Source organism: Puma concolor, chromosome B1, assembly GCF_028749965.1.
Source record: "Puma concolor isolate L17-30 chromosome B1, mPumCon1.1.hap2, whole genome shotgun sequence".
Lineage (NCBI taxonomy): Eukaryota > Metazoa > Chordata > Mammalia > Carnivora > Felidae > Puma > Puma concolor.
Window position 1 is genome coordinate 43,225,188 of NC_141670.1, and position 26,059 is coordinate 43,251,246.

The 26,059-nt window shown below is 34.6% G+C and overlaps 1 protein-coding gene across 2 annotated transcripts in view; it reads left to right on the forward strand.

The window, feature by feature from the left end:
• ADAM18 (ADAM metallopeptidase domain 18) overlaps nt 1–26,059 on the forward strand; it is a 145,840-nt gene that overhangs the window by 20,220 nt on the left and 99,561 nt on the right. For both annotated transcript variants that reach the window (XM_086702895.1, XM_086702896.1), the window contains exons 6-10: nt 557–734; nt 12,610–12,675; nt 18,920–18,991; nt 19,182–19,348; nt 20,369–20,450. In XM_086702895.1, coding sequence (XP_086559021.1) covers nt 557–734; nt 12,610–12,675; nt 18,920–18,991; nt 19,182–19,348; nt 20,369–20,450 — 565 coding nt within the window. The remainder of the gene's footprint in view (nt 1–556; nt 735–12,609; nt 12,676–18,919; nt 18,992–19,181; nt 19,349–20,368; nt 20,451–26,059) is intronic.

The window sequence follows — 26,059 nt, forward strand, 5'->3', positions numbered from 1 at the left end:
AATGTGGCTTTTCATAGATACCCCCTCTTTAGAGGTACACTCTCTATACCTGCTTTCCCTTATTTTAATCTCTGGAAGAAAATGACCTTTATTCCTGGAATTCTCAACAAGTGTCTTGATTTTCAACAAATACTTGGCCTTATTTAATAAATCTTGAATGAATATGACTACTATACAGGTAATACAAAATACTTTTAAATATATGTTGTTATTTAATATATGAGCAAAGCTAAGGTAGATGTGGTACCTCAGTTACCAATAGTAGACTGAAAAAATAGGAAAATAAAGTGTGTTTATAATGTGTTCCTTAGTATATTTCAAGCTGGAATTTCTATTGATTTCTTTTCTATAGTTCCATGACTTTGCTGCCATTGTCTATTTAGCAAGACATCCTAATACTTCCCTTTAGTTGTTTAGACATGGTTTCTTTTAGCGCTTTGAAATTACATAAATACCTAATATAAAGTATTGAAATTTAACTTAGATTTAAAGTACTTTTCACATTTTAGATTATAGCTTTGTAGGGTTTTTATGTCATTGATTTCTAAATATTCAGGGGATTCCTTCAGTTTGAAAATATCAGCTATGGAATTGAGCCATTAGAATCTTCAGCAAGATTTGAGCACATAATTTATCAAGTGAAAAATGATAATCAAGATATACCATGGCTGGCAGAAAATTACAGCAATATTTGGCAGAAAGACCAATCCTATAAAGATAATTTAAGCTCACAGGTAATGTTCTAATTCAGATGTTAGGACATACTATGAAACTACTTGTGTAGAATTTTGTTCATTGCGAAAAGGAGCTACTTTTCTGTGGAGTAGAAATATCAAATTTGATATCTTCTTTCTACATCTTATAATAAGACATCCTTATTCTATCTAAAATATATGACAATTACACAACATTGTATTTCAAGCTTATTATACTGTATTATGTAACATTTCTTATTTTCTATTTTTATTCAAGCAAAAATGCATATTATTGAGTAAAATTTAGAAATAAAGGAAGAATGAAGTCACTATATAAATAAAGTCAATAAAATAAAGTCAAGTTACCACTACCTTGGTAAAATTACTCTTTTATTTTTATATATAGTTTTACATACTACTTGAACATATCTTTCTAAAATAGATAATCATTTGTATATTATTAAGCTCTTAATTTACCTATAGGCTGCATGTAGTGTTGTTTGACAGGTGTTTTTCTTTCATCATTTTGAATGTTTTTTATTTTATTGTCTTATGGCCTTCATGATTGCTGATGAAAAATTACGTGTTCTTTCTCATTGCCACGTAGTACTCCATTGTGTATATAAACCACAATTTCTTTATCCATTCATCAGTTGATGGACATTTAGGCTCTTTCCATAATTGGGCTATTGTTGAGAGTGCTGCTATAAACATTGGAGTACAAGTGCCCCTATGCATCAGTACTCCTGTATCCCTTGGGTAAATTCCTAGCAGTGCTATTGCTGGGTCATAGGGTAGGTCTATTTTTAATTTTCTGAGGAACCTCCACACTGCTTTCCAGAGCGGCTGCACCAATTTGCATTCCCACCAACAGTGCAAGAGGGTTCCCGTTTCTCCACATCCTCACCAGCATCTATAGTCTCCTGATTTGTTCATTTTGGCCACTCTGGCGTGAGGTGATATCTGAGTGTGGTTTTGATTTGTATTTCCCTGATAAGGAGCGACGTTGAGCATCTTTTCATGTGCCTGTTGGCCATCCAGATGTCTTCTTTAGAGAAGTGTCTATTCACGTTTTCTGCCCATTTCTTCACTGGGTTATTTGTTTTCCGGGTGTGGAGTTTGGTGAGCTCTTTATAGATTTTGGATACTAGCCCTTTGTCCGGTATGTCATTTGCAAATATCTTTTCCCATTCCACTGGGTTTTAGTTTTGTTGGTTGTTCCCTTTGCTGTGCAGAAGCTTTTTGTCTTCATAAGGTCCCAGTAATTCATTTTTGCTTTTAATTCCTTTGCCTTTGGAGATGTGTCGAGTAAGAGATTGCTACGGCTGAGGTCAGAGAGGTCTTTTCCTGCTTTCTCCTCTAAGGTTTTGATGGTTTCCTGTCTCACATTCAGGTCCTTTATCCATTTTGAGTTTATTTTTGTGAATGGTGTGAGAAAGTGGTCTAGTTTCAACCTTCTGCATGTTGCTGTCCAGTTCTCCCAGCACCATTTGTTAAAGAGACTGTCTTTTTTCCATTGGATGTTCTTTCCTGCTTTGTCAAAGATGAGTTGGCCATACGTTCGTGGGTCTAGTTCTGGGGTTTCTATTCTATTCCATTGGTCTATGTGTCTGTTTTTGTGCCAATACCATGCTGTCTTGATGATGACAGCTTTGTAGTAGAGGCTAAAGTCTGGGGTTGTGATGCCTCCTGCTTTGGTCTTCTTCTTCAAAATTACTTTGGCTATTCCGGGCCTTTTGTGGTTCCATATGAATTTTAGGATTGCTTGTTCTAGTTTTGAGAAGAATCCTGGTGCAATTTTGATTGGGATTGCATTGAATGTGTAGATAGCTTTGGGTAGTATTGACATTTTGACAATATTTATTCTTCCAATCCATGAGCAGGGAATGTCTTTCCATTTCTTTATATCTTCTTCAATTACCTTCATAAGCTTTCTGTAGTTGTCAGCATACAGATCGTTTACATCTTTGGTTAGATTTATTCCTAGGTATTTTATGCTTCTTGGTGCAACTGTGAATGGGATCAGTTTCTTTATTTGTCTTTCTGTTGCTTCATTGTTAGTGTATAAGAATGCAACTGATTTCTGTACATTGATTTTGTATCCTGCAACTTTGCTGAATTCATGTATCAGTTCTAGCAGACTTTTGGTGGAGTCTATCGGATTTTTCCGTGTATAATATCATGTCATCTGCAAAAAGTGAAAGTTTGACTTCATCTTTGCCAATTTTGATGCCTTTGATTTCCTTTTGTTGTCTGATTGCTGATGCTAGAACTTCCAACACTATGTTAAACAACAGCGGTGAGACTGGGCATCCCTGTCGTGTTCCTGATCTCAGGGAAAAAGCTCTCAGTTTTTCCCCATTGAGGATGATGTTAGCTGTGGGCTTTTCATAAATGGCTTTTATGATGTTTAAGTATGTTCCTTCTATCCCGACTTTCTCAAGGGTTTTTATTAAGAAAGTGTGCTGGATTTTGTCAAAGGCCTTTTCTGCATCGATTGACAGGATCATATGGTTCTTTTCTTTTATTCATGTGATGTATCACGTTGATTGATTTGCGAATGTTGAACCAGCCCTGCATCCCAGGAATGAATCCCACTTGATCATGGTGAATAATTCTTTTTATATGCCGTTGAATTCGATTTGCTAGTATCTTGTTGAGAATTTTTGCATCCATATTCCTCAGGGATATTGGCCTGTAGTTCTCTTTTTTTTACTGGGTCTCTGTCTGGTTTAGGAATCAAAGTAATACTGGCTTCATAGAATGAGTCTGAAGTTTTCCTTCCCTTTCTATTTCTTGGAACAGGTTGAGAAGGATAGGTATTATCTCGGCTTTAAACATCTGGTAGAACTCCCCTGGGAAGCCATCTGGTCCTGGAATCTTATTTGTTGGGAGATTTTTGATAACCGATTCAATTTCTTCGCTGGTTATGGGTCTGTTCAAGCTTTCTATTTCCTCCTGATTGAGTTTTGGAAGAGTGTGGGTGTTCAGGAATTTGTCCATTTCTTCCAGGTTGTCCAATTTGTTGGCATATAATTTTTCATAGTATTCCCTGATAATTGTTTGTATCTCTGAGGGATTGGTTGTAATCATTCCATTTTCATTCATGATTTTATCTATTTGGGTCATCTCCCTTTTCTTTTTGAGAAGCCTGGCTAGAGGTTTGTCAATTTTGTTTATTTTTTCAAGAAACCAACTCTTGGTTTCGTTGATCTGCTCTACAGTTTTTTTAGATTCTATATTGTTTATTTCTGCTCTGATCTTTATTATTTCTCTTCTTCTGCTGGGTTTAGGCTGCCTTTGCTGTTCTGCTTCTATTTCCTTTAGGTGTGCTGTTAGATTTTGTATTTGGGATTTTTCTTGTTTCTTGAGATAGTTCTGGATTGCAATGTATTTTCCTCTCAGGACTGCCTTTGCTGCATCCCAAAGCGTTTGGATTGTTGTATTTTCATTTTCGTTTGTTTCCATATATTTTTTAATTTCTTCTCTAAGTGCCTGGTTGACCCACTTATTCTTTAGTAGGGCGTTCTTTAACCTCCATGCTTTTGGAGGTTTTCCAGACTTTTTCCTGTGGTTGATTTCAAGCTTCATAGCATTGTGGTCTGAAAGTATGCATGGTATAATTTCAATTCTTGTATACTTATGAAGGGCTGTTTTGTGACCCAGTATATGATCTATCTTGGAGAATGTTCCATGTGCACTCGAGAAGAAAGTATATTCTGTTGCTTTGGGATGCAGAGTTCTAAATATATCTGTCAAGTCCATCTGATCCAATGTATCATTCAGGGCCCTTGTTGCTTTATAGAACGTGTGTCTAGATGATCTATCCATTTCTGTGAGTGGAGTGTTAAAGTCCCCTGCAATTACCACATTCTTATCAATAAGGTTGCTTATGTTTATGAGTAATTGTTTTATATATTTGGGGGCTCTGGTATTTGGCGCATAGACATTTATAATTGTTAGCTCTTCCTGGTGGATAGACCCTGTAATTATTATATAATGCCCTTCTTCCTCTCTTGTTACAGCCTTTAATTTAAAGTCTAGTTTGTCTGATATAAGTATGGCTACTCCAGCTTTCTTTGGGCTTCCGGTAGCATGATAAATAGTTCTCCATCCCCTCATTCTCAATCAAAAGGTGTCCTCAGATCTAAAATGAGTCTCTTGGGGCGCCTGGGTGGCGCAGTCGGTTAAGCGTCCGACTTCAACCAGGTCACGATCTCACGGTCCGTGAGTTCGAGCCCCGCGTCGGGCTCTGGGCTGATGGCTCAGAGCCTGGAGCCTGTTTCCGATTCTGTGTCTCCCTCTCTCTCTGCCCCTCGCCCGTTCATGCTCTGTCTCTCTCTGTCCCAAAAATAAATAAACGTTGAAAAAAAATTTTTTTTAAATGAGTCTCTTGTAGACAGCAAATAGATGGGTCTTGTTTTTTTTATGCATTGTGATACCCTATATCTTTTGGTTGGTGCATTTAGTCCATTTACATTCAGTGTTATTATAGAAAGATACGAGTTTAGAGTCATTGGTGATGTCTGTATGTTTTATGCTTGTAGTGATGTCTCTGGTACTTTGTCTCACAGGATCCCCCTTAGGATCTCTTGGAGGGCTGGTTTAGTGGTGACGAATTCCTTCAGTTTTTGTTTGTTTGGGAAGACCTTTATCTCTCCTTCTATTCTAAGTGACAGACTTGCTGGATAAAGGATTCTCGGCTGCATATTTTTCCTGTTCCGCAAATTAAAGATCTCGTGGCAATCCTTTCTGGCCTGCCAAGTTTCATAAGAGAGATCAGTCACGAGTCTTATAGGTCTCCCTTTATATGTTAGGGCACGTTTACCCCTTGCTGCTTTCAGAATTTTCTCTTTATCCTTGTATTTTGCCAGTTTCACTATGATATGTCGTGCAGAAGATCGATTCAAGTTACGTCTGAAGGAAGTTCTCTGTGCCTCTTGGATTTCAATGCCTTTTTTCTTCCCCAGTTCAGGGAAGTTCTCAGCTATTATTTCTTCAAGTACCCCTTCAGCACCTTTCCCTCTCTATTCCTCCTCTTGGATACCTATTATGCGTATATTATTTCTTTTTAGTGTATCACTTAGTTCTCTAATTTTCCCCTCATACTCCTGGATTTTTTTATCTCTCTTTTTCTCAGCTTCCTCTTTTTCCATAACTTTATCTTCTAGTTCACCTATTCTCTCCTCTGCCTCTTCAATCCGAGCCGTCGTCCTTTCCAGTTTGTTTTGCATTTCTTTTAAAGCATTTTTCAGCTCCTCCTGGCTGTTCCTTAGTCCCTTGATCTCTGTAGCAAGAGATTCTCTGCTGTCGTCTATACTGTTTTCAAGCCCAGCGATTAATTTTATAACTATTATCCTAATTCACTTTCTGTTATATTATTTAAATCCTTTTTGATCAGTTCATTAGCTGTTGTTATTTCCTGAAGATTTTTCTGAGGGGAATTCTTCCGTTTGGTCATTTTGGATAGTCCCTGGCGTGGTGCGGACCTGCAGGGCACTTCCCCTGTGCTGTGGTGTATAACTGGAGCTGGTGGGTGGAGCCGCAGTCAGACCTGATGTCTGCCCCCAGCCCACAGCTGGGGCCACAGTCAGACTGGTGTGTGCCTTCTCTTCCCCTCTCCTAGGGGCGGGATTCACTGTGAGGTGGCGTGGCCCCTCTGGGCTACTTGCACACTGCCAGGCTTGTGGTGCTGGGGATGTGGCGTATTAGCTGGGGTGGGTAGGCAAGGTGCACGGGGGCAGGAGGGGCAGGCTTAGCTCGCTTCTCCTTAGGTTATCCACTTCAGGAGGGGCCCTGTGGCAGCCGGAGGGAGTCAGACCGGCTGCCGGAGGGGTGGCTCTGCAGAAGCACAGTGTTAGGTATTTGCTCGGAGCGAGCAAGTTCCCTGGCAGGAACTGGTCCCCTTTGGGATTTTGGCTGGGAGATGGGCGAGGGAGATGGCGCTGGCTAGCGCCTTTGTTCCCCAACAAACTGAGCTCTGTCGTCCCGGGGCTCAACAACTCTCCCTCCCTTTGTCCTCCAGCCTTCCCGCTTTCCGAGCAGAGTTGTTAACTTATGACCTCCCAGATGCTAAGTCCCGCTTGCTGTTGGAACACACTCCGTCTGGCCCCTCCGCTTTTGCCGGCCAGACTCGGGGGCTCTGCTTGGCCGGCGGGCCGCCCCTCTGCCCCTGCTCCCTCCCGCCAGTCCGTGGAGCGCGCACTGCCTCGCTGCCCTTCCTACCCTCTTCCGTGGGCCTCTCCTCTGCGCTTGGCTCCGGAGACTCTGTTCTGCTAATCCTCTGGTGGTTTTCTGGGTTAGTTAGGCAGGTGTAGGTGGAATCTAAGTGATCAGCAGGACGCGCGGTTAGCCCAGCGTCCTCCTATGCCGCCATCTTCCCCTGACTTCGTGTTATTAATCTTATTGAGGATTCCTTGTACACGATGGGCCCCTTCTCTGTTGTTTCTTTCAAGTTTCTCTCTTTATCTTTTGTTTATTGCACTTTTCTTAAGATGAGTAGTTCTTTTTGAATTTGTCTGAGTTGTTTTTGAGTTTATCTAAATTGGAGTTCACTAAGCTTCTTTTTTGTGTAAACTAATGTTTTTCCCCTAATTTGGAAAATTTGGGGCCATTAGTTCTTTGGATATTCTTTTGCACTTTTATCTACCTCCTCACCTTCTGATACTCCCATTATGTATATGTTGGTCTGCTTGACAGTACCTCATAGGTCTATTAGATTTTGTTTATTGTTGTCCATTCATGTTTCTTTCTCTTCCTCAGATTGTATAATCTCAATAGATCTGTCTTCAAGTTCCCCAATTCTTTCCTCTTTGCTCATATCTGATGTGAAGCCTCTCTAATGGATATTTTATTTCAATTATTGTATTTTTCAATACCAGATTTTCTATTTGTTTTTTAAAAGAACTTTATGCCTTTATTGACATTCTATATTTAGTTAGACATTATTAAAGTATTCTCCTTCAGTATTTATACATAACTTAATACCTAAAGTGTTTCTCTAATAAGTCCAACATCTAATCTTCCTCAAAGACAGTTTTTATTGTTGACCTTTTGACTGTATATGGGTCATACTCTAGGTCTTTTTCACGTCTCAATTTTTTGAAAACTGAAACTAGTCATTCCAAGTAATATAATGTGATAACTCTGGAAATCACATTCCCCTCCATCAAATATTGTTGCTGATATTCATTGTAGTTGTTTGCTTTGTGAATTTTTTAACTGGTTTTCTAAAGTCTGTATTATGTGTTGTGAGTAGCCACTGAAGTTTCTATTCTGTTATCTTATTGGTGGGTTAATGATCACACAGAGTTCTTTAAATGCTTGAAAACAATAAGTCTCCCAGTTTTTGCTGAGAGTCTCTCTGTGCGTGTTGGAACATGCCTTTGTCACTTGGCCAGGCAGTTACAACTGTGCCTTTCATTTCACTTTATCCTTGCACAGAGTCTCAATATCTCCCAGAAGTGAGAGTTTAGGGTCTTTTCAGGTCTTTCCTAAGTATGTATACAGCCTTGGGCATGTATACACATGTGTATAGTCTGCTAAATTCCCAGAAATTTGTCATAGCTTTTTAAAGCTGCATGTGGGTATCTTATTCTCCAGCTTTTCCTTTATTGGTCTACTGTTTGTCCCATGGTCATTCACTGTCTCAGACAACTATAAATTAAAAAAAAAAAAAATGCCTGTAATTGTTTAAAACAAACCCCTTTGAAAAAAGAGCTTTTCAGACTGTGTAAAATGTAATTTAGGTCAATACAGACAAACTTGAAATAGGTCTTCTAGGAACAAAGTAGGTCAGGTGGTGACATTTCTTTGGAAATGAGATTTTGAAGATGTTCCAGCCATATTCTGCATTTTCTGGAGGTTGCCACTCTGCTGGTATTTACTGCAAATGTTGCTATTACATTTCAATTAATGGGAGAAAAGACTAGGGCAAATTCAAATCCTCCATATATCACTGTTTTTGCCCAGATCAGTTATTTTTATTGAACGGACACTCCCCAGAAGGCTGAAGGCTAGTTGTTAATTTCTAGAGATCTGAAAAAGCTGACTGTAACAATTTTTGCCAGTTCTCTTATTGGTTTTATGTAGGGGATAATTTCTGGAGTATCTCACCCTGATTTTAATTGATGTCTTTTCATTTCTTGAATTTTATATACCATGTGTTTATTATCTTTTAATGTAACATATTTTTAAATTTCCCTTGTTATTCCTCCAGTGAACCATGGGAAATTTAGATCAATATATAGAAATTTAGATCAATATATAGAAATTTAGTCAATATATACATTGACTTTAGTATATATGTTTCTCTATATATTCTGCAGTTGTTTTCTGTAGTGTTTTACAGATGTTGATTATGTCAAATTGTTTGTATTCTTCAAAACTTCTGTTTTCCACATTTTTTTTCCTGTAGGGGTTTTGTACTTCATGTCTGCTGTCCCAGCATCCTTCTTTGGGGCATTTTTGAGCTTTGTTCTGTATTTTTCATTTATAAGTGACTTGTCATTTTTTTTTTTTTTAGAAAGAAAGAGAGAGAACATGTGTTCATGTGCACAAGTGGGGGAAGGACATAGGGTGAGGGAGAGAATCTTAAGCAGATTTTATGTCCAGCATGGAGCCCTACATGGGGCTTGATCTCATGATCATGAGATCATGACCTGAGCTGAAATCAAGAGTTGGATGCTTAACTGATTGACCCACCCAGGCACCACTGATATGTCATTAATTAGACTAAATATTCTTTAAAGTAATAGAAGATATGTCTGCCAAACTTTCACTAGACAATCATTGATTTTGTGTAGAAGTTAGTGAGAAAATTATAAAAATGTTTCTCCCCCTCTCTGAGAAGCAAACAGGCAACCTCTTTCTCTTTTTTAGATCATTTCTATTTGCAAAGTTACAAATACTGACTTATCAAGAACACAACTCAAAGGAACTCAATGATAAAATAAAATGTGCATAAACACATGTAGATAGGGACAACCAACTACTTTCCATATTAGGTGATTGTTGTAGAAATATTTGGTGTTGAAATTACATATCTCACATTGCATTCTTTAAGATTTTCCATTAGTGCCTTTGACATATTAGCTAGAGTTGCTTTAAATCTTCCTTCTGATAGTTCCAACATCTGTGTCTGTGTCTGTGTAAGTCTGATCCTCATGGTAGCTATAGTTTCTATATTGCATTTTCTTCTTGCCTGTCTGTATCCCTTCTCTATCTTTTGTGAAATGTAAACATGTTACATAAGTCAGTAGGCAGTAGATATTGAATTAAATATTAATTTTAGCCTTGGAAATGAGCATATCTTTCTGCTAGGTCTTTAGCTCAAAAGTTTGTGTTAATATAGTCAGAATATACATCTGTTAGTGTGTGTTTTTGCTATTGCTACCTTTAGTATACCTAACAGAGGTTTGACATTTCTTTTAGTGATATATTTTGTTTAAGGTGAATGGTAATTTGTTAGAGTAATGCTTGTTCTGTTTAGCTTTGCATTTCTACACTGGACTTTGTTTTGCGTCTTTAGATAAAATGTCTCTTCCTGATCTTCTTGCTCTTTCTCCTGTACTTTTTTGACACATGTTAGAACAGGTCATGGATTTGGCATGGAGCAGAGAACAGGGGAATTCTCTGATGTTTGGATTAAGGCTAAATATAAGGAAGGCACTATGAACCTGGATTTGGGGGAAAGATCAGTGATTATCACAGGTTAGGAATAAATGGGAAGTTGGAAGTGGGTGTAACTTTAAAGAGATATGAAAGGAAGATTTTTGCAATGATGGAATGTATCTATGTCTTGATTGCAATGGTGTTTACATGAGTGCACACATTACAGAATAACATAGAAATATACACATATACATCATACAGAGTCAGCTTCCTGGCTTTGATAATGTACTACAGCTTTTTGTAAGATATAACTGTTGGAGTAACTGGATTAATGGTACATGAGATTATTGATCTGCTTTGCAATAAGTAGTTTTTAAAAAAAATTAATAAAATTAAGTAATATCTTAGTGAGTTAATGAGTTTTGAAGCTCATTTTATTGAAGGTGACTTATCTGACATTACAGTGAATATTATTTAATTTCATTTATAAAATTTAAATATTAAAGAGTGAGAAGAAGAATATAAATTTGAGAGGTAAAAATGTCAAGGTAACAACAGTGTCATAATTTTGGCTCAGGTCATGATCTCATGGTTCATGAGTTCAAACCCCACATTGGGCTCCATGGTAACAGCATGGAGCCTGTTTGGGATTCCCTCTTTGGTCCTCTCTTGCACACACACACACACACACACACACACACCACTCTCTCTTTCTCTCAAAATAAATAAACTTTAAAAAATTATGGTATTTAGTAAAAAGTCAGTTGAAGGTGTTATCAATTTCAAGTGTATAATCCATAAAATGTAACCTTGAACAAAATCATAAGCAATGTAATGAAAATATTAAGAATATACTGAAAAAAAATTTCTAAAAATATCAGACACATTATAGGGAGATATGGCTATGAAATTAAAGTCCATGAGTATTTTTCAAGAAAAATTATTTATGCTATTTTTAATCAAAGAAAACCTAGAAATGTTTTGGCTTCATGTAGTCAGATGTATATAAGAAGAAATCTAGTTTTAGAAATAACTTTTGAGTAGAAATATTTTAGGTCTACCAAAGTAATGAAATAGAACTAAAAATCAATTTCAGTAATTATATAATTTAGTTTTAGTGAACTCTTATCCCACTCCATATTATTCCAGTTAGAACAATAAATTATATGATCACCATTGTTATAAGACTAGTTAGTGCTGAAAATTTGCAGAGAAATTATAAAAGAGGGTTAGGAGACCAAACTCACGTATTTCAGCATTATATGAGAGAAAATAAGAAATAAGAGCACTTTCATTTCTACAAAATTGCATATATGCATGTAATCAGACAGACAGTAGGTAATGACAAAAATAGGTAATATGATACAGGCATACTTTACTTCCCTATGGGAATTTAAACAAACTAATTTAAATCTAGGCTCTACCCATTAAGTCCAGTTACTTTGCTCATTTATTCATTTAACCTATGCTATTTTATGACAAACCCAATTGTTGTACCTTGTTACTCTTGTATTTAGTGATCAAGTAAATACTCTTGTATTTGGTGATCAAGTAAATACTCTTGTATTTAGTGTATTTAATTGGATCAAGGAAGAAATTTTGTGAGTTTTTTTTGAAATTTCTATATGTAAAATGGAATTTCAATGTGTTAGAAATACAGCTTGTATAAAAATTAGATTTAAAGTGCTAAGTGATGATATAATAAATTGATGAGTTTTAGCTGACTGACCTGGCACAATCAAGAATTATTACATCATACCAAATGGGGCATACAGCTTATGCTCTGAGACTGCAGAATTATTTCTGATATTGCGCATTTTGTTCTTTCCTGTGTACACATATAGTTAATAGTACAAGGAATACTATTTACCCAAATTTATGTGCTGTCAATGAATTCTCAAATATTCCCTGTACTGAATGAATGAAAGATTTCTAGTGCACCACAGTTGGTGCTGCCATAGTCTTTAGGAGGACAGTTCGTGAAAAATTTTCAAGTGTGAACTGGTAATGTAGATTTGTCACGAGATGAAGACAACAGAATATATATCTTTATATTCACTTTCTTTCTCATTCAGTATTAATAGAGATAACTTAAACTCTTACATTACTCCAGCAAGCTCACTGGAACTCTCTTAAACCTAGAATACATTTTCAAATGAAATTTTCTGATTTCTAATTAATTTTTATATTTAAGTCCTCATGAAGGTTTTATATGTTGTTATTTTTTCTTATTTACATGTCAGCATTTTCACTTTAACAAATTCAGTACATGTTAACATTCGATAAATCCTTTTTTCTTCAGAAAACAGCTCTTCCAAAACTATTACCCCAATACCTAGAAATTCACATTATAGTGGAAAAAGATTTGGTAAGTCAAACTTTTCCCTCCCCCCCCATTCCCTCTTTCTCTCTTTTTCTCTTTCTTTCTTTGAACTTAATGAAAATATTTTATCTTAATTTTGAAGACATATGTAATTTTTAAATTATTGAAAAGTAGAGATATTTTATTTTAGGTGTTAGTTATGATGAAAAATCCAAACTAGCCTAGAGTGCCCTCCAGTATCTACCCTTTCCCTATCCTAAGTTTAGCCCAGTCTCTCCTTGACCTCACTTTCTAACAGCCTTGATTTTTCTTTACCTTCTCTAACATCTCTCGTTACATTTTTTTTGAGCATATCAAATATTTAACATCTTACCAATTCACTTATTTTTTCTAACTTTATTGAGGAATAATTAATAGAATTGTGTATATTTAAAGCGCAAAATGTGATAATTTGATATACATTGTGGATTCATTACCAAGATTAAGATAATCAACACATCCATTACTTCACATAGTTAACTCGCTTTTCTTTTCTTTGCGTGTGTGTGTGTGTGTGCCCAAGTGTGTGTGGTAATAACACTTAAGATATACTCTCAGCAACTTTCAAGTATACAATACCATATTATGAACTCTAGTCACCATGCCTGTGCATTAGATCTTCAGAATTTATCCTTTTTTATGACTGAAAGTGTGTTACTCTTTGACCTATATCTCTTCATTTTCTCCTTCCACCAGCCACAGCAGCTACCATTCTATTCTCTTTTCTTTTTTTAATTTTTTTTATTTTTACATATAATTGATACAATACAGTTTTTGTCTTTTGCTGGCTTATTTCATTTAGTGTAATGCACTCCATGTTCATCAAGTTGTTGCAAATAGGATATTTCCTTCATTTTTTATGACTAATATTCCATTGCATGTGTGTATATACATATACATATACATATACATATACATATACATATACATGCCACACTTTTTTATTCATTAATCTGTTGATGGGCACTTAGGTAGCTTCCATATCTAGTCTGTCATGAATAGTGCTACATTAAACATGGGAGTACAGATATCTCTTTGATCTTGTTTCTTTAGTATATTTACCCTGAAATGGAATTGCTAGATATGTGGTAGTTTTATTTTTAACTGTTGAAGGAACCATCATACTGTTTTCCATAATGGCTGTACCAATTTGCATTCTCACCAACAGTGTAAAAGGGTTTACTTTTCTTCACATCTTTTCCAACATTTGAAATCTCTTGTCTTTTAGATAATAGACATTCTAACAAGTGTATGGTGATATCTCACTGAGGTTTTGATTTGCATTTATTTGCCTGATGATCAGTGATGTTGATCACCTTTTCATGATTAGTATATGTTACCTTTAAGAGATGTTGATTGAATATAGCAATTTGTTTTCCCATCAACAAAGTATGAAAGATCCAAGGTACCCCCACCCCAAATAAAGATTCAAGGGTTCCATATCTCCACAAACAATTGGTATTGATAGTCTTTAAATTTTAGCCATTCTGGTGTATGTAAAATGAGATCATATTGTGGTTTTTATTAGCATTTACCTGATGACTAATGAGTTTGAATACATTTGATATTGTTGTAGACTATTTGGATATTCTCTCTTTTTTAATTTTTTTAATGTTTATTTATTTTTGAGAGAGAGAGAGAGAGGGACAGAGCATGAGTGGGAGAGAAGCAGAGAGAGAGGGAAACACAATCTGAAGCAGGTTCCTGGCTCTGAGCTGTCATCACGGCGCCCAATGCAGGGCTCGAACTCGTGAACAGTGAGATCATGACCTGAGCCCAAGTCGGACGCTCAACTGACTGAGCCACCCAGGTGCCCCTGGATATTCTCTTTAAGAGAAAATATACAAGTGTTTCCCATTTTAATATTTTTATTAATGCTTTGTGGAGTTTTATATATTTTGAATATGAATCTTTTGTCAGATGGCTATATTGGGGATATCTTCTCCCAGTTTGAGGCTTGTTTTTTCTCTCTCTTAGTGGTGTCTTTTGATGGGCATATTTCTTAATGATAAAGCATATAAGTCCAATATATGATTTTTATCATTATTTTATTTTTTCCATTTAAGAAATATTTTCTTACTCCGAGGACACAAATATTTTTACTTTTGTTTTGGAATTTATTTTTCTTTATCTTTTCACATAGAGTTTTATGGTTTTCTCTAATTGATAAAAATGTGTGGTGTGAGGTAAGAGTTAAGGTTTATTTTTTTCATATCCATCAGACAGACATAACCAGCAACGAAATTGAATCAGTGATCAAAAATCTCCTAACATATAAAAATCCAGAGCCAAATGGTTTCCCAGGGGCATTCTACCAAACATTTAAAGAAGAGTTAATATCTATTCTTCTTAAACTGTTTTAAAAAAGTAGAAATGGGAGGAAAACTTCCAAATTCATCCTATGAGGCCAGCATTACCTTGACCCCAAAACCAACAAAGACTATACTAAAAAGAAGAATTATATACCAACATCCTTAATGAACATGGTGAAAAAATTCTCAACATACTAGAAAATGGAAACCAACATTACATTAAAAGAATAATTAACTACAGTCAAGTGGGATTTATTTCTGGGGTGCAAGGGTGGTTCAGTATTCTAAAATCAATCGACATGATGTACCACATTAATAAAAGAAAGGGTAAGAACCATATGATCTTGTCAATAGATGAAAAAAAGTCATTTGACAAGGTATAGCATTCATTCTTGACAAAAACCCTCAACAAAGTAATGATAGATGGAACATACCTCAATATTAGAAAGACTATATACAAAACACCCACAGCTAATATAATCCTCAATGTGGAAAAGCTGAGACCCTTTCCCTTAGGAAAAAGTCAAGGATGTCCACTCTCATTACTATGTTAAATAGTAATGAATATCTTAGCTTCAGAAATCAGAAAACAGAAAGAAATAAAAAGCATACAAATCAGCAAGGAAGAAGTCAAACTTTCACTATTTTCAGATGATGTGAAACTCTATGTAGAAAACCCACAAGACTCCACCAAAAAATTGCTAGAACTAACACACTATTTCAGTAAAGTCACAGGATACAAAGTCAATGTACAAAAATCTATTGCATCCACACCAATAATGAAGCAGCAGAAAGAGAAATCAAGGAATTGATCCCATTTACAACTGCACCAAAAGCAATAAAATACCTAGGAATAAATCTAACCAAAGATGTAAATGATTTGTACTCTGAAAACTATCAGACACTTATGACAAAAATGGGATGAGGATACAAAGAAATGGAAAAAAACTCCATGCTCATGGATTGGAAGAACAAATATTGTTAAAATGTTAATACTACTTAAAGCAATCTGCACATTTAATGCAATTCCTATCAAAATACCACAAGTGTTTTTCACAGAGCTAGAACAAATAATCCTAAAATTTGTATGGAACCACAAAAGACCATGAAGAGCCAAAGTAATCTTGAAAAAGAAAAAGCAAAGCTGGAGGCATCATAATTCTGGACTTTGAGCTATATTACAAAACTGTAGTGATGCAGACAATATGGTACTGGCACAAAAACAGGCAGTTAGGTCAATGGAATGTAATAGAAGCCCCAGAAATGGATCCATAACTGTATGGTCAACTTACACTTGAAAAAGCAGGAAAGACTATATCCCGTGGACAAAAGAGTCTCTTCAACAAATGGTGTTGGAAAAATTGGACAGCAACATGCAAAAGAATGAAACGGGACTGCTTTCTTACACCATACACAAAAATAAATTCAAAATGGATGGCAAACCTAAATGTGAGGCAGAAAACTATCAAAATCTTAGAGGAGCATACAGAGAGCAACCCCTTTGACATTGGCCATAGCAACTTCTTACTAGATATGTCTCTAGAGGCAAGAGAAACAAAGAACATGAACTACTGGGACTTCAGCAAGATAAAAAGCTTCTGCACAGTGGAAGAAACAATCAACAAAAGTCAATCTATGGGATTGGAGAAGATACTTGCAAATAACATATCTGATAAAGGGTTAGTATCCAAAATATATAAATAACTTATCAATCTGAACACCCCAAAGTCAAATAATCCAGTGAAGAAATGAGCAGAAGACATGAATAGAAACTTTTCCAAAGAAGACATCCAGATGGCTAACAGACACATGAAAAGATGCTCAATATCACTCATCATCAGGGAAATACAAAGCAAAACCACAATGAGATACCACCTCATGGAATAGCTAAATATATTCCGTGATTACTTACGTTTATTCCCTAACATTATTTTCTTATCTTCTGTCTGTTATTTCCTCCCTTTCAGTTTCTTTGCTTTGGATAAGATAATTGGTTTTATGCATTTTTTTTATTTTCTAATGTATTTATGCTTAACAGTTTATCTCTAGTCAAAGAGTTACTATCTAATACAAGGGTTTATGTTTGTTACTAGCAACACAAATTTTGATAGTCTGACTTCTTTGAACATTTCAGTTTTTCTAAATTATGTCTAAGTCATTTGTGTGTGTGTGTGTGTGTGTGTGTGTGACCCCTGGGAATTTAAATTGTATTGGTTCAATTCAAAATATTTGGGGATTTTCAAGTTCTATTTTAGTTGCTCATATCAGTTTTATTCCATAGTGGTAAAAGAGCATGATCTGAATGATGTGAAACCTTGGAAATGTGTTGTGACTTCTTTTATGGCCCAGTATATGGTGGGTTTTATAAATGGTCCACATGCATTTTAAAAAGATTTATTACATTCTACCTTTTTTTTTTAACTTTTATTTATTATTGAGAGACAGAGAGAGTCAGAGCATGAGCATGGGAGGGGCAGAGAGAGAGGGAGACATAGAATCTGAAGCAGGCTCCAGGCTCTGAGCTGTCAGCACAGAGCTAGACGCGGAGCTCTAATCCACAAACTGTGAGGTCATGACCTGAGCTGACTGAGAGATCATGACCTGAGCTGAAGTCAGACGCTTAACCGACTGAGCCACCCAGGTGCCCCTATTCTGCCCTTTTTGAATGGAGTTATGTCTGTATATTAATGAGTCAAACATTTTAACTGTATTGCTCAGACCTTCTAAGTTTACTAAGTTTTTGCCCTCTTTTCCTATCAGTTACTGAGAGAGTTGGGTTAATATCTTGAACTATTATTGCGGGTTTTTTAAATTCTTGTTTTAATTGTGTCCATTTTGTTTTCCATATTTTGATGATGTGTATTATTTCCTACTAATTAAGCATTGATATGCCTTCCTTATATATTGAGAATTTTTACCTTGTGAAATAAACCTTTGGGGCTAACTCTATCTTCCAAAGTGTCATGACATTTAGTATATGAAATTATACCTCTACTCTGATGATCTTGAGTATTCTCATATTGTCATAAATAAGGATTTTTTTATTTGTGTGTTGTATAGGAATACATTTCATATGTATAATACTTCTCTAATGCTATGTTTTTTCTATTATAAGGAAATTTTATTTACTAGAATATGTTTAACTTCTAATTCATGAAATGGAAATATATAATTAATTTTACATTATTTCTATATTAACACTTATAACAAGCACATCCATTTCAATAACTACCAAAATTTTGAGTAAACAAGTTATGCAGAGTTCTAAGATTTGGTAGGAGTCCATTTTTTCAATTTGTACAATTAACAACTTTTGCAGAGGTACTAAGCATTTTCCAAAACATTACTGCAAAGAACACATTAATTAAGTTCTCAAATAAATACAAGTTTATGTCCTCTCAAGAATTTACCATTTCACAGGACAGTTTGTTTCTTTTCTCCTTTCCTTTACATAATTTCATTGTATTCATTATCAAAGTTTTTGAATCCTTTATTCCACATAATGTTTAATTTTTATAATTGTCATTTTTGTTTTTTTGTTCTATAGATATATTTGAGCCCTTTTATTTTGTTTATTGATTTGATATTTTTAACCAACCATGTGATGGGAGATTTTGTGTTTCCCTCTGTGTCTAGCTGAAGAAATCCTATTAAACTAAGGAGGAATCTCTGAAGTTATTTTGAGACCTCTTGATGATTTCAATTGTTTCTGCTTCAGAGTTTCTTTAAAATATTAACAAGTGAGAATCTATTTTAAAAGCCTATGATTTTTTATTGTTGCTTCTTTTATGATGTCATCATCATTATAGTAGTATGTGTTATATTGTTTGACAAATCCTATGATTTACCTGCCTGTTATGAGCAAGATATATTCACCATCAAAAGATAAATTATTATCACTCACATTTTAAAAGAATAACTTAAAAATTGTTTTTCAGTATGATTATATGGGATCAGAAATGATGGCTGTAACACAGAAAATTATCCAGATTACTGGCCTTGTCAACACTGTAAGTTTTAAGTTTTTTACATTTATAGTTTTATGAAAAATCATTGAAACCGGTTTCTATTTTACCATGACAAATCAATGACTTAAAAATCTTCAATAATCTAAATAATAAACTGAATATATTCCTTATGTTATATCATTTTGATTTAATAATTGTTATTTTAACAAGTATGCCATAAATCTTATTTTAGATGTTTACTCAGTTCAAATTGACTGTAATGCTGTCCTCCTTGGAATTGTGGTCACATAAAAACAAAATTTCTACCAACGGGGATGCTGATGATTTATTACAAAGATTTTTTGTATGGAAACGGGACTATCTTATCCTACGGCCCCATGACATAGCATTCTTACTTATGTAAGCACAATGTTCTACATTAAAAAAGAGATATGCATAAATAATATCATTAATTTGATAATTAATGCATTTACTGTGTTCTTCAACTTTCTGTAGGCCTCTGAAAATGTTAAACATTTTCATATATAGCTATTGCCATAGATGTTATAGTATAGTTGAAAATATGATAAAAATAAAAACAACATAAGTAACATATATCACATATATCACAATATATTTTGGAATATAATTAAATGAAGACTTGACTTTCATAACTACAGAATACATTACTTATGTTATGTACATATGTTATATACTACATACTTTACTACTATATATGTTTACTAAAGAGTACATGTAAACCTTAGCTTATTAATAATGTTAAAATTGTCACTATTCAGTTAATATTATCTATAATATGTTAATACATTTCATGTCTACTGCTTGACTAAAAAGAATTTTTTTGATAATATTTAATTTAAGAAAATGCTTACATTTAGGACAGGCAAAACTTCTTATTCCACAGATTAAAAATCCTTTTTGTTTGGGGTGCCTGGGTGGCTCAGTTGGTTAGACCTCTGACTTTGATTTTGACTCAGGCCGTGATCCAGACCCATGTCAGGCTTTGCAATGACAGCATGGGACTTACTTGGGATTCTCTCTCTCCCCCTTTCTGCTTCTCCTCCATGCGTGCACATGCTCTCTTTCTCTGAAAATAAATAAACTTAAAAAAAATAAAAATATAAAAAAACTTTTTTGACTTTTAGTGATCAAAAGAATGCATGCAGAATAAGGGAAACTGAGGAGAATTCATGATAGTGAAATTATTTCAAGTCTAAGAGGTGATGAGAGAAAATTGCTACTAAAGTGAATCATAATTTTCAATGAGCATTTTGTATAATATTTTAGATATTATCCAGGTCAAAAATTCATATATTTGAAAACCATTGTAAATTTTATGGAAGATTTAGCTTAATAAATAAAGTAATAAATTGCTCTGAATAACTATGGTAATAAAAAGTTTATACTATAATGATGTAGTTACAGGAAACATCCTACATATTTGGGAGCAACATTTTCTGGCACAATATGCAATAAAAGCCATAATGCAGATATTGCTATGGTATGTAATTTTTATCCTTCTTTACTATTTTTTTCTAATCTGTATATTGCATTTTATATTATTTAATATAGCTAAATAGTGTATAATAAAAGTAGTGTATAATAAGGCATTTTTCTCTCTATGTGTATTTATTATTTTGTTGGGACAAAATTATTTTAATCTTAGAACATAATATGAACATACATTAATATACTCATATACCGAATAGGAATAATGACTATTATGACAGTTATATCAGAATTTCTAAGGATGTAAAACAGTAAGCAAAGTTAAATCCTCCTGTATGTCTACTTTAAATTCAAGAAATAGCAAAAATCATGAATTTGTCCTTGCCATTTTACGTGTTATTATGCTATTGTTACAAAAGTATGGGTCCATTTACTACATGTTGTTCTGCATTGTTCTTATTTTATGAATCATTTCAGAACTATTTTGAACAGCTTTTTAAAAGACATATACATGTTGATTCATATAGCTCCACTTTTCTTTTTAAATTTGTGTCTTATTAAGTAATACACATTCACGTGTTACAAATACAAATGATTTTTGGGGCACCTGGGTGGCTCAGTCAGTTGGGCGATCGACTTCAGCTCAGGTCATGATCTCATCGTACCCAAGTTCAAGCCACGCATCAGGCTCTGTGCTGACAGCTCAGAGCCTGGAGCCTGCTTCAGATTCTGGGTCTCCCTTTCTCTCTGCCCTTCCTCCCGCTTGTGCTCTCTTTCTCTCAAAAATAAATAAACAATAAAAGTTTTTTTTTTTTAATTTAAAAAAACAAGTGATTTTATAGGACTAATACTGAAAAAACGAAATCAGTCCCTTACATAAACTACGCCTGTATTTTTTAAAAAAATTTTTCCTCCTGACTTATACTTTTATATTCATCTCCTTGTAAATAAAAGTTTTATTGGAGTATATTACATATAAAGAACATTGCAAAAATCATAAATATCTAGCATGATTAATATTGACCAGGTTAATACATAGCCATAAGTATCATGGAGATCAAGAAATAGTGTATTTCACCACTTCATAAGACCCCTATGACTCATATACCTCCTTCCACTTACTATCCATATCAAAGAAAACCACTTTTTGACACTTATCACCATTGGTTAAGTTGGCCTCTTTTTGAGCTTTATGTAAATGAAATAATACACAGTATATTCTTGTATCTGCCAATTATTTGTTCAAAATTATGTCTGTGGAATTTACCCATGCTTATATGTGTAAAAATAATTTATTCATTTTTACTCCATATTTTTAAATAAAAGGCCCTTGAAATTTCTTGAGTCTTCAAATTTAGACATCCATTGACTTACTGTCAGTGAAGTCAGAATTTAGGATCCTAATAGCTCATAATACTGACTTGCCACCTCTTCCATTCTTCCTCTATAATAATATAGCTTATTAGAATTTTGTTTTATTCTCAGATGAGCCAGATAATGAAATAAAATTAAATTGCCTTCATTGCATAGCTTTTGTTTCTTCCCAAATTTGTAACTGCATAATATTGCCTTTGCCCAAATTCTTTAATAAAATTAAAAATTGCCTCTACTTTTTTTACATGTTTCAAAAAGTCCTCTTTGGAGCTCTGGGGATGTTTCTTTTTTTCCCCCAATCTCTATTAAACTTCTTGCATAGGGGTTGTTTACAAATTTTCTACCATTTCTCCTTTGGAACATGTGTATTCTATTTTCATGACTTGCTTACTCATTTTAGTAGAATATATGCTCTTATAATTTACTAAAAAATAGATGTGTAGCAAATTGTTTGAGAGTGACATGATTGAAAATACATTTATTTATTTCAAAGACTGGTTAATTTTACTTTCATATATATATATATATATATATATATATATATATATGTTTATTTTGAGAAAGAGAGAATGAGTGGTGGAGGGGCAGAGAGAGAGGGAGAGAGAGAACCCCAAGCAGTTTCCATATTCAGCATGGAGCCTGATGTGGGGCTTGAGCCTATGACCCTGAGATCATGACTTGAACCAAAATCAGTCTGATGCTTACCTGACTGAGCCACCCAGACACCCTATGGTTAATTTTCCTTTTAAAATAATTGTCCCTTGGAATTTTAAAGGATTTTTTTCCTTGTCTTTTACCATTTCTTTAGAAATTTAATGCTATTTTTATTCTCATTCATTTGTGTGTCTTGCTTATTTTCTGTATGGAAACATTTAAGACTTTTTAAAATCCTTGTGTGTTGTCTTTCATCATCCAATATGCTGGTTATATTAAAGTCCTTTCAATCTGGATACTAATTTACTTCTGATTTGAGAAATTTTACTATATTTTATTTGATCATTTTTCCCCTTTTCTCTATGGAACTTTGTTAATTATATATTAGAGCATTTTGACTCATTATATAATTTATTTTATCTTATTTAAGTTTGTTCTTTTACTTCTACATTCCCTAATATTTTTTGATATTTATACTTTGGATCAGTCACTCATCTAAGTGTTCTCAGATCCATTTCATGATAATCCTCTGCTCTGATCTATCTCATAGGGAACTACATATATATATTCCCTGGGCTTCTTTGCCTTCATGCTTTTGGGTATATTCAGCAAGTGTGGATGATTAGATGGAGACAGGGAAATGTCTTAGTATGTCTACATACTGACCCTGCTTGGAGAAATGTGTCAGAACTATTGCTTTCTGTTCTGAAACTCCTCGTCCTTCTGTCATGTGTCTCCTATTGAGTAGCACTTGTTTATGGATTCTAAGAATGGATCTTCATTTATACATTCTGTTCTGGTGTTGGTAGCAACATTTTGCTTTTCTAATCTCAGAATTGCCTCATCATCTTCTGTTGGTTTATCAATAATTTATCTGTTAACCAGCTGCTTTTTTTCCCCAGTCGCTTTTATAAAATTCTTTCTTCTTGGATCCTATCGTGGCTTTAAAATCGTCTCCTTTTTTTGGTAACCACTAGGCAAGTATAACTGAGAATCATTTACCAATTAATTGTTCATGTTGCAGAATTACAGACAAGTGGGGGTGGGTACCTGGGTGGCTCAGTCAGGTAAGCATCTTCAGTAAGCTGAGCCGACTTCAGCTCAGGTCATGATCTCACGGTTTGTAAGTTCACGCCCTGCATCAGGCTCTGTGCTGACAGCTTGGAGCTTGGAGACTGCTTTGGATTCTGTGTGTCCTCTCTCTCTGCCCCTCCCCTGCTTGCACTCTGTCTGTCTGTCTGTCTGTCTGTCTCTCTGTGTGTCTCTCAAAAACAAATAAGCATTAGAAAATAATTAGAATAAAGACAAGCGGGGACCAAATCTGTTATTTTATAATTAGCACATTAATTGGAAGGAGACCTTAGACTTGGGATTGTAACAATGGATGAACCCAAGATGAACCTGATCATTTTATTTAAAAAAATTTTTTTAAATATATTTTTTAAGTTTATTCTGAGAGAGTGAGAGAGCATGTGCAAGCACACAAAAGAGGCAGAGGGGGGGGGGAAAGAACGTCCAGCAGGCTCCGCATTGTCAGCACAGAGCCCCACGAAGGGCTTGATCCCACAAACCTGACCTGAGCCAAACTCAAGAGCTGGATGCTTAACCAACTGAGCCACCCAGATACCCCGAACCTCAGAATTCCTCAGAACAGGAACCCTGATCAAAATTTAAAATGACAAATTCTTCTAAGAGTGTTTTGGTCAACTGAAGTAGCTGGTCCACATCTGTGGTGAGGTGAAACTTCTTACTTCTCTGTGTAAAGATCCTGTAATAATTTCATTTGAATTGGATGCCTTATAATGACACCTGTTCACTCTAAGCTCTATCTTAAGGACTAGCATATTTTATATATAAAGGAACAGGTACTAAATGTTTCAGACTTTGTAGACCATGTAATCTACATTACAGCTCATTAACTCTGCCACTGTAATGCAAAAGCCAATATAGAAAGTATATAAATTTATGAGCATGGTGGTGTTCCAATAATACTTTATTTATGAATACTGAAATTTAATCTCATATAATTTTAATTTGTCACAAAATATTATTTTTTTATTTTTTTAATTATTTAAAAATATAAAACCATTATCTATTAAAAAAAATTTGTTTATTCATTTTTGAGAGACAGAGACAGAGTGTGAGCAGGGGAGGGGCAGAGAGAGAAGGAGACACAGAATCCAAAGCAGGCTCCAGGCTTTGAGCTGTCAGCAGAGCCTGACATGGGGCTCAAACCCACGAACCGTGAGATCATGACTTAAGTTCAAGTCAGACGTTTAACCAACTGAGCCACCCAGGCTCCCCTAAAACCATTCTTATTTGAAGGCTGTACTGGTCATAGGCTAGATTGGGTTTGTGGACCATAGTTTACCCTGCCTTATTTTAATCTCATCAGCTTTTATCCTCATAGGTTAATAAAAGTTGTAAAGGCTTTCCAGAAGATGATAGCTCATAAAGCAAGACAACATATAAGATCTTGCTAATTTATGTTGACATTTTCCTGGGCAACAAGTGAGGGGTAGATACTAAGGGTTCTAGTAAACAAAAATAGAATAATGTTTATTTCATAATAAATAAATAAATAAATAAATCTAGGTAAAAATATCTGAGTTTTTGAATTTAGTGCGACAGCTCAAACATTTGAGAATGGCTTTAATAGTTTTATCAATTGACTGAAACGTGAGCAAAGATGGTCTATTTGTAAGGAAATTGGCAAAGTTGAAAGGAAAGGAATTCATGTTGTTTTACACATGGTGATATTTGAATACATTTATCTAGTTAATCAAACTAACCCATGTCTTAGCTATGCTTTTTGTGTTCACTATCCTCTGTAAGCTAGGAAACCCAGTTATATGAGTTGTTTGATAGGCTTTGGAATTCTCTACATAGATAGATGTTTAGGTAGATTACATAGATGATAGATAGATGATAGGTAGATAGATAGATAGACAGATATATACATAGGTCATCTGAGAATAGAGACAGTTTTGTTTATTCCATTCTAATCTGCATGCCTTTTATTTTTTCTCAATTTATTCCATCAATTAGAATCCCCAGTACAATATTGAATAGAAGTTGTGAGAGTCTAAACCCTTGCCTTGTTTGTAATCTTACAGGGAATGCATTCAGTCTTTCATGATTTTATAGGATGTTAGCTATAGGATTTATAGAGAGACTCTTTATAAGGAAGCTCCCTTTGATTCCTACTAAGCAGATATTTTTTTGTGTTTCTTTGTTTCACCAAACATGAATATTGGATTTTGTCAAATGTCTTTCTCTGTATTTACTGAAAACTCATACATTTTAAAATTCTTTAGTCTGTTGATATGGTGACTATATTATTTTTTTTTTATTATTATTTTTTTTATTTTATTTTATTTTATTTTTTTATTTATATATGAAATTTATTGTCAAATTGGTTTCCATACAACACCCAGTGCTCATCCCAAAAGTGGTGACTATATTATTGATGAATTTTCAATTGGTGAACTAGCTTTGTGTTCCCAGAATAAATCCCACTTGGTCTTGATGTATTGTCTTTTTAATATATTGTTGGATTCAAGTTGGTGAAATTTTGTTAAGAAATTTAGCATTTAGGGGCACCTGGGTGGCTCAGTCAGTTAAGTGTCTGAC